The sequence below is a fragment of the Polypterus senegalus genome, chromosome 12 (assembly GCF_016835505.1).
Source record: "Polypterus senegalus isolate Bchr_013 chromosome 12, ASM1683550v1, whole genome shotgun sequence".
In the NCBI taxonomy this organism is placed as follows: Eukaryota; Metazoa; Chordata; class Cladistia; order Polypteriformes; family Polypteridae; genus Polypterus; species Polypterus senegalus.
Genome location: NC_053165.1, coordinates 66,315,091 through 66,330,631, shown reverse-complemented (window position 1 = coordinate 66,330,631; position 15,541 = coordinate 66,315,091). Strand labels below are relative to the sequence as shown.

At 40.1% G+C, this 15,541-nt stretch overlaps 1 protein-coding gene across 7 annotated transcripts in view; it reads left to right on the top strand.

Moving 5' to 3' along the window:
- The first annotated feature begins 256 nt into the window (after positions 1–256).
- Positions 257–15,541, top strand: part of ep400 (E1A binding protein p400) — a 62,053-nt gene continuing 46,768 nt past the window's right edge. For 6 of the 7 annotated variants that reach the window (XM_039772034.1, XM_039772037.1, XM_039772036.1 and 3 more), the window contains exons 1-5: positions 257–427; positions 4,161–5,497; positions 9,451–9,561; positions 9,967–10,054; positions 13,130–13,521. In XM_039772034.1, coding sequence (XP_039627968.1) covers positions 4,181–5,497; positions 9,451–9,561; positions 9,967–10,054; positions 13,130–13,521 — 1,908 coding nt within the window. In that variant the 5' untranslated portion in view covers positions 257–427; positions 4,161–4,180. The remainder of the gene's footprint in view (positions 428–4,160; positions 5,498–9,450; positions 9,562–9,966; positions 10,055–13,129; positions 13,522–15,541) is intronic. The other variant, XM_039772033.1, reaches the window with a different exon arrangement.

Below are 15,541 nucleotides of genomic sequence, written 5' to 3'. Positions count from 1 at the left end.
GACCAATTGCACCCAGGAAGACTCTTGTAGTCCCACTCATCCGGGACAACGACTGCTTCTCTTAAATGTGATTGGCTACGCTTCCTGTCATTTACGCTAAACCGAAAGCATCGACGCCATACAAGTGGCACGAAGTGGCATTTTCAAACTGCGATTGGATAAACCTTCAGTCAGTCACAAGACAGCCGCGCCTCAGAAGCGTGACTCCGCATATAAATAGTAAGTACTTCCGGTTCTTTCAACAACAGGAGGAAAATGATCTTGCAGCCATGTTGGTTTGCGAGGAGTGTTTTATTTACGAGGGCTGTCGCTGCTGAGCCTTTGGGCCCATCCTTTGCGTGTGTATTTCCAGCTGTGCTATTACGTTTTTAAGGATTAGTCCGAGTCGATTGATGAAAGGATTACTTGGAGACTGTTCGCCTTACCGGTAAGAAGAAAGAGAGAGAAGGGGCGGGGTGGGGGTGTTGCGTGCACTGGTATTGTGTGGGGACGCGCACGCGCGCGTGCGTACCGGGCCAGCGTGAGGCCCCTCTGAGCATCCTCTCTGTCTCGTAAGTAAGGGGCTCTCTCCCGTTCTGCTCTGTGTGTTTAAACAAAAAAAGCACACTGGAATAACGTTATGTTATTCTTCAGAAACGGAAGACTTTCTGTGCGCAGCCTCCTACTGCACACACTGTCAGTAACAGCGGTACGAGTGCCCGTCATGGCTATTGCTATTTGCTGCTCTTTATGCATTGGGCACGTCGTGCGCTTTGCATCTTAACGGAGTTCACTCTGAACGGCGCTATATGGTAGTTAAGAGTGAGGCCGCGCTTTGCGTTTGGATCGCTGGTGTTTTCAGTTCGTATGGTTGCGCTGCCGGAGTGGAGTGGTCGTTGTTGGGGTCGGGCCGTGACCCGCTATCTGTGTGCGCCGCTACCTGTGACCCCCGGGAGGGAGAACAAGTGGGTTAGGAAGTGTTGGAGCTTCGGCTTCGCTGCACGGCACCCGCCTGTCACTTCTTACCTGTCTTGTCACTCAGACTCTTGTCACTTCTTACCTGCATTCTCAGGGGCGCCTATTTATTATTGTGCTGTCAGTTTAGATTTGTGTGACCATTTTTTTTTAATTTAACCATATAACAGTTTCGATTGTTTATTCTTGGAACCTCTCGTAGCCCCCAGAGGAAAGGCGCGAAGTTAATCCGCATGTAAGAATGTCTGAACTGATAGGTACAGTAGTGGCCAAAAGTTTTGACAGTGACACAAATGTTGTCCATCCATTATCCAAACCGCTTTAACCTAACTCCAGTTTTTGTGGTGGCGATTCCCATTGTTTTTATATTATTGTGATCAGATGCATATTAATTCATTGCAAAGAGTTTTATTAGCATAAAAAGTTAACTTTATCACAAAAAGAACATTTTCACTTATTACAAAATGACAGCGAGAAGTGTCCACCTGAGAATCTTGTTGTCGTCAGTGCAGAGTTGGCTCAGTACTGGCAGCAGGTGGCTGTGAGTGAGGTGAAGACTTTTGGACAACAGCCTGGTGTCAAGAAGCCACTATTTATTTTATTTATGTTATCTTTAATTTTATTAAAATCCTATAACATTCTATACAAGTAACTCAAATTTTACAAAAAAAAAAGAAAAGGTTCGAAACAAATCAACCCATAAAAAGCCACTTATTTCCAAGAAAAACATCAAGTACAGACTGAAATTCTGCAGGAAGTAAAATGATTTGACAGCAGAAGACTGGTGTAAAATATATATATATTTTTTTTTTTTGGAATAATCCTCGTTCCGACCATTTTGAGACATCTGGAATGCATATCGTCCTGAGAAGGGAAAGGTAAACGTTACCATGAGTGCTGTGTCGTGTCAACAGTAAAGCATCCTGAGACAATCCATGTGTGGGTCTACTTGTTATTCAAGGTAGTGGGCTCATTCGCAGTTCTGCCCAAGAACCCTGCTTTAAATAAAGAATGGTGTCAAAGCGTCCTCCAAGAGCAGCTTCTCCCAACAATCCAGGCGCAATTTGGTGGTGATCTGTGTATTTTCAAGCAAGATGGAGCACCTTGTCACAAGGCAAAAGTGGTAATGAATTGGCTTGGAGATCATAACTTTGAAAGTTTGGACCCATGGCCATGAAACTCCCTAGATCTTAATCCCTTTGAGGCCCAAAAAAAATGATGGTAAACTCCAAGCACTCTGAAGGCAAGAATAGATCAGCCTCAGTCAGGATTTCGCCCAGAAGTTGATATCCAGCATGCCAGAGCAAAGTGAAGAAGGGTGAACACTGTAAATATTGACTCTTTACATAACTTTGATGGATTTGCCAATAAAAGCCTTTGAAAATTAAGAAATGTTTATAATTGTTTTTCAATATACTATAGATACGTAAAAAATAAAAATGCCGAAGCAGCAAAGTTTGCAAAACGCAACATTTGTGTCACTGCCAAAACCTTTGGCCATTTCTGTGCACCTCCACAGGGAAATCTGGCTTTTTATAGAAGCTCAACAAGTAACCATTAAAACAACAAAAAAAAAATGTCTGCCTTGGTTTCAAATAAAACAGTAATCACAGTGAGTTATTATAAAGGCATGTTGCCGTTAGTATGAAGGAACCCCGGTAGCATTTCTTGATGCACGTTTACATGCGCTTCAGAAACCCGATTTCTAAAAAGCGAATGAGAGAAACCTGATTGACAGAGGGATAGGTGAGTAACCCGAGTATGTGGCTGTGTAAACCCTTAACCAGGTTACCGATGAGGATTTTGTGGTCTGCATATGACCGTGAAACTCTTTCAGCAGCTGGGGGAGGAAACCTCATCAAGATAAGTTTGTTAAGGCAGATCCTCAGCAGTCGTTTTATTCCTCCTCCTCTCCTCTGAAGTAATCTATCTTTGTGTTTCAGAAATTGCTTGATTTATGTTGATGAGCTGAATGTACAGTGCTATACTCGGCAGCACAATCTCGAGATTCTCGCATATCGGTGTGCCAGCCTTTGCAGGGCTCAATCATAAGCCAGGCAGAATAAGCATCAGTTGACTAAAAATAGTCCCAACATTAAACTGCACACTACCATAAGAGTAGTCCAACTCTAATAGTGTAGAGTCTGATAGACGTGTTTTGATGATGTGACCGCTGTACACCAGGGTGCCCAACTCCAGTCCTGGAGGGTCGCAGCGGCTGCAGGCTTTCATTCTAACCCTTTTCTTAATTAGTGCCCTATCTTTGCTGCTAATTAACTTCTTTTAAAATTCATTTTATTTGACTTGCTTTTGAAGGCTCAGACCCCTCAGTTGTTTCTTTTTCCTTAATTAACAGCCAACCAATAACGAGATACAAAATTAGCCAAAATAGGACCAGCAAACTGTGACCATCACACAATATCTGAAAATAAAGAAAAGTGAAGGTCTCAGGAATGCTGATCTGCTGTTTGAAAAGAGAAAATCCACAATTTCAGAAATGTCTGCTATTGCACAATTAGAGCAGCAACAAGCCATGGAATAAAAGAGCGGGTTTAATTAATGACAAGACTCAGCGCCTCATTAAGCAACTGGTTGGAGTGGAATTGGTTGGAGTTTGAGGCCCTGACTTAGTTGGTCTTATGTTGGCTTCACATTTTATTTGTGTTTGGTTGCCATTTTAGGAAAGAAATGAAGCAATTCAGGGAAACATTTCTTAAAAACCAAGTCAATTAAAATTAATTCAAAAGAAGTTAATTAGCAGCAAAATCAGATCACTAATTAAGAAAAGGTTTAGAATGAAAACCAGCAGCCACTGCGGCCCTCCAGGACTGGAGTTGGTCACCCCTGGTTTAAGGTCTCTTTGTGGAACTCGCACTTGTAAATTTGTTTCCACATTGCGTTAATCAGTCTTTTCACATTCACCCCATATTCTCCACACGACTGCATGTACTGAACCGTCATACCTGTACCATGACAGTTTGGTACGAATACATCTGCTGCTACGCCCTTACAGACTACACACCTGCAAATCATGTCATGTGACAGGGCCATGAGCAGATGCCCTTTTTTTGTGGGGAGGTTTAAGCAAACCCAAAAGCCTCCTGGCTTTGATGATGTATTTTACTTTTAGTGTTGTGAAGTTTTGATTTTCTACCATATCGTTTTTATGATGCTGGTTTGAGCTGATTAATATTTTTGTTTTTTAGGTGATAGCTACACAACTGGGATGATGCACCATGGAAATGGGCCTCAGAATGTTCAGCGACAGCTTCAGAGATCCAAGTCCATCACTACTTCGGAGCCTGAAGAGCCGCAGCTACCACCACCACCTACAAGTACTCTTCCTCAGTCACCAGCAACCTCCTTTGCCCCTGCAGCTAGTCCCTCCGCTCCGCAATCCCCCAATTATCAGATAATTATGAGCCGAAGTCCAGTCACTGGACAGAACATGAACATTACTCTGCAGAATGTCGGTCAGATGATGGCAGCAGCAAATCCACAGATCACCCTGACGCCTTTGCCGCTTCCCAATCCTGGATCTCCCGGCTTCCAGCATAGTGCTCAGCAGTGGAGATTTGAGCATGCGCCACCTTCGTACATTCAAGTCACATCTCCTTTACCGCCACAGAGTCCTTCTCCACACAGTCCAGTACCAGTGCAAAGGACGGTTGCGCCTGGCACTGGATTAACTGTATGTGGGCAAAGTCCCACGCGAGGCTTGATGGATACAAGGATGCTTGTACGGCAGATAAGTATCAGCAGTCCTTCTAGCACTGGTCCCTTTGTGTACCCGGATGGACCTGGCTTGACCCAGTTAGCGTCCAGCAGTGCTGAGCAAGTACAGTTGGCTTCTCCTGGTACGCCAGGCACTGTGAGGGAGCGGAGGCTATCTCAGCCTCACTCCCAGACTGGAGGAACTATCCATCACTTGGGCCCACAGAGTCCAGCAGCCAGTGGGGCTGCCATGCAGACCTTGGGAAGTCCAGGTCATATCACCACGTCTAATTTACCTCCACAGATCAGCAGCATCATCCAGGGTCAGCTCATTCAGCAACATCAGGTGCATCATGGCCAGCAACTGGGTAGAACAATCGGATTTGAAAGAAGTCAGCATGGCATGTTAAGTAGTGTTGGGGGAGCTACTGCACAATTTGGTATGACTTCCCCACTTCCCCCACCAAGCCCATCTCGTGTTAATGTACCACAGGGTATAGCAAACCCTTCTCACACCCCAACCAGTGCTACAACATCTGTGAAGAGGCAGCACAAGAAGCTGGAGGAGATTGCTCCGGCCACCACAGAAATCGCCCTCTTACGGAAACAGTGTCTGGAACATCACACCAAGAAGATGGAAGGGCTGAAGGAGGTCTTCAAGGAGTACCTCATCGAACTGTTTTTCCTGCAGCACCTTCAAGGGAACATGATGGACTTTTTGGCTTTTAAAAAGAAGCCGTGTGCATTACTGTACACCTACTTAAGACAGAATGACCTTGACTTGGAAGATGACGAAGATGAGGAGCAGTCTGAAGTCATTAATGACGAGGTGAGCAAAATGAAAGAAGTCTTGTGTGTGTGATAGAGGGTGGCACAACATGGAGCAAACGGGTGCTTTTGTAATTCGTTTAAATCACGGGTGTCGAACTGCAGTCCTGGAGGGCCGCACTGGCTGCAGGTTTTCATTCTAACCCTTTTCTTAATTAGTTCCCTATCTTTGCTGCTAATTAACTTCTTTTGAATTCATTTCATTTAACTTGCTTTTGAAGACTCAGACCCCTCAGTTGTTTCTTTTTCTTTAATTATCAGCCAAACAGTAACAAGATACAAAATGAGCCAAAACAGGACCAGCAAACTGTGACCATCACACAATGTCTGAAAATAAAGAAAAGTGAAGGTCTCAGGAATGCTGATCTGCTGTTAGAAAAGAGAAAATTCACAATTTCAGAAATGTCTGCTATTGCACAACGAGAGCAGCAACAAGCCATGGAATAAAAGAGCGGGTTTAATTAATGACAAGACTCAGCGCCTCATTAAGCAGCTGGTTGGAGTGGAATTGGTTGGAGTTTGAGGCCCTGACTTAGTTGGTCTTCTGTTGGCTTCACATTTCATTTGTATTTGGATGCGATTTAAGGAAAGTGGAAATGGTTGGAGTATGAGGCTCGGACTTGGTCTTATGTCACTTTATTAGTGACCAGTTTTTTACTGCTAATTAGCTTATTTTGCCTTAGTTTTAATTAACTTTACTCAGGCCCCTTAGTTATTTCTTTGTCCTTAAATTAGCAGCCAAACGATAATGAGACACAAAACAAGCCGCCACATGACCAGCAGCTTGCCTGTGCCCATCACACAATAGCTGAAAATAAAGAAAGGTGAAGGTCTCGGTAAGTTTGATCTCTTAGCTAACCAAAACATCTTGTCGGTGTTCTTAGGAAAAACAGAAAATTAGGGGTTTTGGAAATGTCTGCTATGGCAGAATAAGAGCACCAACGAGCCATGGAACTAAACATGTTTCAGTAACAGCAAGAATCGGCTTCTCTTTAATAGATTGGTTGGAGTTTGAAATCCCAGTTTAGCTGGTCATCTGTTGGCTCGTTTCACCTCTCATTTCTGTTTGGCTGTCATTTAATATAGAAAGGAATCGATTCAGAGGACTGAATCCTTAAAAACAGGGCTATTAAAATGAAGGGAAAAGGAGTTAATTATTAATGAAATTAAGTAAAGGGTTAGAATGAAAACCTGCAGCCACTGCGGCCCTCCAGGCCCGGAGTTCGACACCCCTGGTTTAAATGAACAAACCACCTATTTGACATTTATTTATGCTAAATAAAACATTAACCAGTGTCATTTTAGTTCTGGGTTTGCCTTATTAAACTCGGAGGACCAGAAACCATTGTTGTTTGAACAAATTCTCAGAAAATGTATCAAATTCAATTGCATTTATAATCTGTTAGTCAATACAATGGAAATGGACTGCAAACCGGACTGTTGACATCAGTGCTCTATCTACTGGTGTTGGTCAAAATTAAAATACCTAACTAACAAGGGCTAACAAATTCAGAAGGGGGGCTTTGGATTTTCATGGGGGACCCTAAACAGATATACCTGAGAGTGAAAACAGATTATAGTAAGCAGAAGTTCATCCTGCCCATTCCAATGCCACAGGATCACACTGCAGCAAGTCAAAGGCAGGTGGCATCACACTGCCAGTCTTTTCTTTTCTAGTATTTATTTTGAGTACATGTGTAATTTTACCCCCTCTAATGAATGAGTTCCTCACTGACACCACCCCTTGTGCCAGCTACTTTCCTGCGCTGCATGTTGAGTTCCCTTCTCTGGCCTTACTGCTATACTGTGTGGTGGAGGCTCCACCGGGTTCACACTAGTGTTTGCTTATTTTCGACTGTCCCTTTCTTGCCCAATTTTCAGACTTGTAATTTGCCGCAGAAACTAACTGTATCCTGCTTTTAGGAAAGACAGCATTGTAAGCATCTTTGTTTTTTTTTTGTTCATGTGCTTGATCAACAATCAAAGGCCATTTCCACGTTAAGGGCCCATTGGCTTGTATTTTTAGAAATGCATTTGCCGCTGTGTGTTTTATATTAATTTGCTTTTGAAAGTCAATTGATTACTGTGAATTAGCGTCCTGGTAGCTACTGCTTTGCTTTAATGTTCAGCATTTAAAGCTGAGTTAAGGGACTGTCATCTGAGACGTCTGTTTTTTTTTTTTTAATTTTCTAGTTCAGGTCAAGTGCTGTCCCTTGTACAATCTACTAACACACATACACCCTCGCACAAACCCCAACAGTCTCACACAGAGTCAGTTAACCTAAAGGCCGTGAAACATCATATGCCTTTTACATAATCCTAGCAAGCTGAAGGCAGTCACAGCACTCTTATGTGATTGGCAGTCCCTTCGTGTGACATTACCAGACACTCTGTCCAACCACTTTGTGACTCCCCATGACAAAATCAGATTGGATTTTGCCTTTAGTCATTGAGGTGGGCTATGTGTGAATGAGAACTAACAACCAATGAGTGTCCAGCCAGAATTGCAATGCTTGGAATGTAGCTACAAGGAATAATTAACTCAGTTGTTTTGTGCCTGATAGACGGAACAGAGGCATCTGTATTTGTTGTCTCACATTTTATGTACCCTGATAGAATTGGGGAGAATAAAAGAAACAAATGATCCGGGACTGCAGCCAAACTCGCTGTAGGTGTAACTCCTTCGCATAGGAACTGGCTGTGTCATACAGAATATTATTGGCAGATAGTTTGGAAATGTGAAACTGTGCTGGGAAGTGGTCACAGACTTGTCGGGCCTGACATGCTCAGCTATTTCTAGTTGTGTAATCTCACAAAGTTTGCCAATAAGATCAGAAACTGTACAACTGTGCTGTAAGAATTTTGGATCTGTGATGAGTAGTTGCTTGATTGCTAGTTGTATATACTTTAATAAAAATGTGATCCAGCAATTAAAGTCATTAAATTTAACACCTTTTTAAATTCTTTAGGGTGACACCAACATAAGAGACTATTGAATCCACAAAGTCACATCCTGCCTATCAAGTCAGTACTTTTACAAAGAGCACTGTGCAAAAGTTAGTAATGTGAGCAGTAAGAGCTTTACTGTTTTCACAAGCAGAAAATAGCAGAATAAACCAAATTGGTGATAAGATGAATTTCCAAAATTTTTTTTTTTTTTCCTAATGGGGTAAATTAAACGGCATTAGTTTGCTTCCAACCCCTTCTCGAGACACTCTGGCCATTCTGTGTATTTTTGTACATTTCACCATCCGCCCACCGATTTAGCCAATCTAGTTGTGCTGGTAGTACAATTTAAAAAATAAATGTGTGAGTCGGATGGCAGCCACAGATAGTTTCATTGCAGCAGGAAAGCTGCACGTTGTTAATCCATTACTTGTTCTCTATAAAGAGCTCTTTGTATAACTTTGAAAACTAGATTACCAAAACTTAAAAAAAAAAAATCACAATCTATTTTTAGACTCTACCAGTTTAGTACTTACCTTTGTAACATTTCAGGTTATTCACTAGATTTGAGCTGATTAAACTTCAATATAAGCTGCAACGTGGAGGTGTTATAAAACTTTTCACCGGCAGACAGTGTGTGCTTTTATTTATTTTACATATAAATATTAATGTCCGCTATACGTTTAGAGTATGTGTAACATTTAGCATTTTATTTGGATAGGTAAGTTCAATTATTTAATATAAGTTTTCTTTGTCATTTCACCTTTACGTTCGGGTAATTTAGGTGCTGTGTGTCAGATTTGTTTTCCAGAAGAGCGTCTGTTCAAATTCTCAACATCTGATGATCCAGTAAATTAATGCAATGCTAATATTCAGTTGCATGTCGCTTTTAAAAATAGATTCGTAATGTTTTTAAACCTGGGTTGGTTAATGAATGTTTTAAATAATTTTATGATGTTGTGTGTCTTTTTAGAATAAATGAACAAAAATCATAACATTTGTTTACAGGTCAAAGTGGTGACTGGGAAAGATGGCCAGACAGGCACTCCTGTTGCAATTGCAACACAGCTTCCTCCTAACGTGTCTGCAGTCTTTTCATCACAGCAGCAGCAGTTCCAGGTACGGTGGGACAGAACAACAGTAGCTGCCTGTCAAAGTGTTAAATAGACATGCTCTTTTACAGTACCACTGTGCTGGCTGGCAGGCAAATTGGTGAGGCTGTCAGCTTTTTATTTTAAGCTTGTGGTTTATGTGCTCTTTTCAAGTGAGTAGTTTTAGGAAGGATAGGATACATGTCAGATGTGATATCTGTAGTACAAGTTAAGTCATTCTAGTAGCAACTGCACATCTTTTATACATTTTGCTTTGTAGCGTGTTACATTGTGTCTTAGATAGTTGTATCATTTAAGTGGTTAATGAGTATTTTTCATATGAAAAAAAGAAATTTATTGTTACTTTAAAAGTTGAGCCAAGTGGAAGGTATTAGTGTTGAATGTTTTTAAATGATGAACTTGGTTCCTACAGCAGACACATCAAGGTACTCCAGTAGCTGGCACTGCAAACACAGTGGAGATTGAAGCTTTCAAAAGACAGCAAGTACTGGCACAAGCAGGTAGGACTAGGGTTGTTATATTTTGTGCTATTGTGGTTGTGTTTTTCTTTGTAAATTGCTTCTGCTTCTAGAAATCCGGCATCTTCTATCGCTTCTTCTTTGTTTGTTTGCTTATTTTGAGGAGTTCTTTATTTTTATTTTTATTATTTTATTTTTAGAAGTGATTCCGAGAAGGTGTGCGAATGGTTTGTAGAAGGTCAATGCTTTATGCCGAGTGTTTGCGTTATCCGGGTATTGTTTTTAAATCCCAGATCAGGCTAAGAGGCCCAGGATTGAAGTTGGTCGTCATGGGATGGTTTTCCAGCATCCTGGTGTAGCACCTTTAGGATCACCTGGGGTTCCTCTTCAGCAGCTTATGCCAACCGTGCAAGGTAGGAGAGCGACTACAAGGTAGTTCTGTGTTTTGTGCGATGCTGCTGGGAGTATTTTGACCCTGAATTGGTAAAGAGAATTAACTTGCACTTTTATTAGATATTATTAGATATTACCAATGGGTTTTGTATACGACCATGCAGCATCTGACGGTATAGTTTGTTAGGTGATGAAGCAAGTGGAGGTTTAGTGGAGTGCATGAGTGGCCGAAGGGACAGATGGTATCATTAGGCTGTGAAGGACGCTGTTTATTTAAAGGTTTTTGGATTTTCAGCTTGAAACACACAGATGGGGGCTGCAGATGTAACTGGCAGTTTTTTTTGTTTTGTGTTTTTGTTTTTCGCCTTATTATTTTCTCTTTTTTTTTTTTATTGCATAAAACTGTTGTTAACCTAGCTACAGTAGATGGTGAAGTACTGATGTGCAGGTTCAGAGAAATGTCTGCAAGGAGCTTGTGCAGGGGTTAGCCATTGTATCCATCTAGTTTTGTTTTTCCCATGACATGTTTTTTGTTCAGCCCATTGTTGCGTAGCCGCTGTCATTTAACAGGAGTTGCGGTTCAGACTCTTGTTTTCTTTGATTTTTTAGTTGTGTTACTCTAGAGGTGAAACGTTTCATTTATTTACATTATCTTTTTCTTCCACTGTAGTGTTAGTGTCACCTTTTGAGTTTGCTCACAAGCATGGTTCTGTCAGAAAAGCTTTTTATGTTTGCAGCTCTGCACAATGCCACAATTGTCCACAATCTGAAGTCTAAAAAATCTGCAGTGTCTGTTCCGCTGATATCATCTGCTTTGCAAAATGTATCTTGTCCACAGACAAAGGAATTCTGTACTTCTGGCAGGACAAAGTCTGCAAGTGCATGCCAAAATGTTTTCTAAATGTGCTGAGTGTTTCTCTTGATGATCTCCTTTGTGTTTCTGCTTTCTTCTCTAATTGCCTTTACAACTGAAAGCTTGCATGGTTTTTCTGTTGTTAACTCTAACTTTTAAAATTAACTTTAAGTGAATGGTGTTCATTATGTTGTGCTTTCTTTAAAAAGAGTCTTCCAGTGAACGTAAGTGATTTTAATCATTCTTAAACTACTGATGTAAATATTGTGTTTTGTTTTTGAATTGTAACTATTTAGAAAACAACTTGTGCTCGTCTCAGTCCTTGATTTTTTTTTTTTATTCCTAATGTTATAATAATTATTATCAAAGCAATATTACTCACTCAGTTTATATATATATATATATATATATATATATATATATATATATATATATATATATATATATATATATATAAAATAAATAAATAAAAGAGTTAAGGACTGAACTTGAAATATGATTCTATTTTGACCTGTGTGATATATTTACATTACAGTATTTTTTGTAGCGGTAGGTAAAACTCTTAATTGTGCATTATCAGTCAAAACCCATAGGAAATCATTACATTTTAAGGTAATAGGTTGTACATACTAAGCAATACAATAATTATCTTTAAGGATCTTTTCTACATCTATTTTAACAACATCAGGAGCAAGAGAAAAATGACAACACGTATCCTCTTAAGAAAAGATAATTATTATTAAAACATTCAGCGCTGCAAGTTGTACAATACAAAGGGAGCTATTAATGTGTTCGGTCTCCCAAACATTCTGTTTTCTGAACGCTTCATGTAATGTTTTGGTAGCAGTTGTGCTATGGTGAAGCTCACTATTACTGCATGTTGATGACTAGATTGCTCTTAGAATGCGTTTTTCTTTGTAACTGCATCTGTTTTATCAAAGCAGATGAGGTTGGTGCACATGTACTTGAGGAATCCCATTTCCTTTTAAACACTAACCATACAAAATTGTTAATTTTGGATATGGACATGAAGTTGCAGATATATTACATAGCTTGAACATGTCAGTTTGACACATTGCACATTGTCCCATTGAATATTTTCAATTTATGCTTGCTTGATTTTTTTTTTTGGAAACCAAGAATATCATTGGCCTTGTTGAATTGAACTTTTAAAATGTTCTCATTTTTTTAGAAATTATGATTATTTGGTTTTCCTACGGATATAGAGTTCCTCAGTCTGTCCTCTTGCCAGAATTAAAATATATTGCACATTCATTTTAGAAATGTAGGTAGCTGGATGGTAAAATGGATCTCGGACTGTATGAAGTGAGTTAAACAAGAAAAAATGGGAGGATAGATGGCTTGATATTTAATATTTAGATCAACTGCTTGTTCACATGTTTTATGGCATGTACACCTGGGCTTAAGAACTCCCAGTACAGATAAGTAGCTTCATGTCTTAAACTACAATAAACATTTCATAATATATATATGAAATGTGCTATAGTCTAAATTTGGATTGGCTTGTAAAACATTTTTTTTTTTCTTTTCTTTTATGACGACTGACCATAAATTTACTCTGCACAGCATACATTATGTTCAACTTCTTGCATTTTTGCGAGACTTCATTTTTATCAGTAAAAGTGAAATCCTGCCACTTTACAGATCCATTGTATCCATTATGAGCCGCAGTTAAAGGAAACAAGCTTGAACCAACATTTATGAATCATTGCACCATGTGTTTTGGGTGGAATGAGGTTTTGTCTCAAAGTCTTAAGTAAACGTGCATTTCAGAGGAAGAGGAAAGAAACTGCACATCTGAAAAAAATGTTTTTCTCGGTTTTCCCCTTTTTTCCCCATTTTATTTACAGGAGGGATGCCCCCAGCTCCTCAGAATGTTCAGATTTCTGGTCAGAAGCAGAACCAGCAACAGTATGATCCATCTAAAGGTCCCCCAGTGAAGAATGCAGCCAGTTTGCACACTCCTCCACCACAGCTGCCAAACAGACTTCAGCCCAACAGTGTGCCTTTGAACACACTTCCTCCTCAACTTCAACTGACACAGCAGCAGATGGTGGAGACGCAGATGCAGCCTCAGCCTCCTGTTAAAGTGCAGCAGCAGCCACCACTAACTCCAGTGTCAATGGTGAACAACACTCAAACTCAACTCCAGACACAGCTTCAGCAGCAAATGCAGCCTGGTCCTCATTTACAAATGCAGACTTTAAAACAGTCACAGCCACAAGTGCAGCCTGTTCAAGAGGTACACAAGTTATTTTGCTTTACTATTGTGCATTTTAAACCAGTGTAAAGTTATTGGAGACCAATGAATATTGTTGCATGTTCTCTATGTCCGGCATCATTCCACGTCTAATATTCAGTTATTTCTTGGCCATGGTCTGTTGAGTAGATATTTGATTTTAAGCCACATAGATGTTGGCTCCGTAAGTCGGTGTGAGACCCTGAGCCAGTTTTAATAAAGTATTTACTATACTACTCTTATATACTTGTAGAATGCTTTGTTTTAATGATCACAATAGAGAAGAGCTATCTAAACACTCTTGGTCTTTCATTTGTATGTGTGTGAATGAGAGCCTAGTGCTTGTACAACAGCATTGAAAATAAATGAAACCATGATAAACATGCAGTGCAGTCTGAAAATTATTTTGTTCCAGATGGTGGCGACAATGGATTTTTATTACACCTATGTATTCAGGAAAGGGGGCAAAATATGTCAAGTGCTGTTTCTATTTTTCAGAGCAGTCTCTTGCTTTCTATGTACAGTGCTAAGCATAAACGTGATGGCAGGAACAATTGTGCAGCTTTAAGCACGTGGTTGCCTTCTACTACTTGCATACCTAGTTATGCGTTTTGAGTAGTGAGAAAAGCGCTATATAAATGCAAAGAATTATTATGTATGTGGTGCTGCTCAGCTATGTATGGTAAGAGAGGTTTATTGCTTTTCTGGACTCTTCTTATAGTGCCACGGTCCAGAAACATGAAAACCACAGTGGGTCAGCTGGCATTTTTGGGGGACGTAATGATTTTTTTCTGCCTGTATTCAGTTGGGGTATGTTTCTGTGAAAGTGAAGTTCATTTTGAGTGGTGGCGCTGGTATTCATTTGTGGCAGGTTGTACTAAATTTATTTAGAAGGCATCCTGTGGTGCCTTTGTCTTCAAATGTTTTCTTTCAATAATTTAACTCACCCGATGAGAAAGCAGTACATATTCAACAAGGGGAGAAGTGTTTACTTCCACATTGGTATACTTCTGTCACATACTCAGTTATGTACTCTGTACAGTGGCGTAGCGTAGTGGGGGCAGCAGGGGCAGCCCGCCCCAGGCAGCACTTTAAGGGGGCAGCAAAGAATTACTGAATATTTTAGTCTTTTAAATTGAAATACCTAATTAAGGGGGCAACAAAATTTTCCTCTGCCCTGGGCGGCTGACACCCACGCTACGCCACTGACTCTGTATCTCCATTCACCTGGCATTGGACGTTATTAGCAGATCCATAATTTAATAACATTCAGTGTAGTACTGAACACGGTTAAATCTAGATGTTTGGTGAGGATTATATTTTAATAGTCAGTATATTACTCACTCGTTTGTAGTCATGAAAGCTTACATCAGACATTACATTAAAGATACATCTTCAAAGTTGTTTAATTAAGCACCCATTAAATATGTTTGCACCACCACTACATTTGACAATAAAAGTATACGGTGAAGTGTTTCAAACCCCCCACCCCCCCAGGACATAACTGGGAAGTTATGTGGCAACTCCAATATGGTGCTTTGTATGTGAATTAGTCATGCAATGAGCTGGTCCTTAATCCAGTGCTGGTTCCTGCATGGCACTTGATTCTAGAATGGGTAGATAGACATTTGCCCCTGGAACTCTTTCTTGGGATGAATGTAGTTTCAGAATGTCTTTCATAAACTATACATCTCGTTTGACAATTTTATTCGACACACTTGTCCTTTCTACGTGTTTGACTGGTCAGTTGATGTGGTATCCTAATGTATGTGCAGGTAATACAGACTTGTTTATAGTTAATAACCATGTCTGTGAAGAATGGATGATGGATTCATAGCAAAATTTCGGTTATAAGCAGATGTTTCATGATTATTACGATTGACTGGCATAGTCGGGTTACTTTGACTTGAATTTGTACTTTAAGGATTCATGTGAGAAATGTTTCCATTTTTGTTTTCTATTTACTGTTGATGATAACTTGGAAAATTGGTTTTATTTAGTTAGATACAATATAGCATACTTT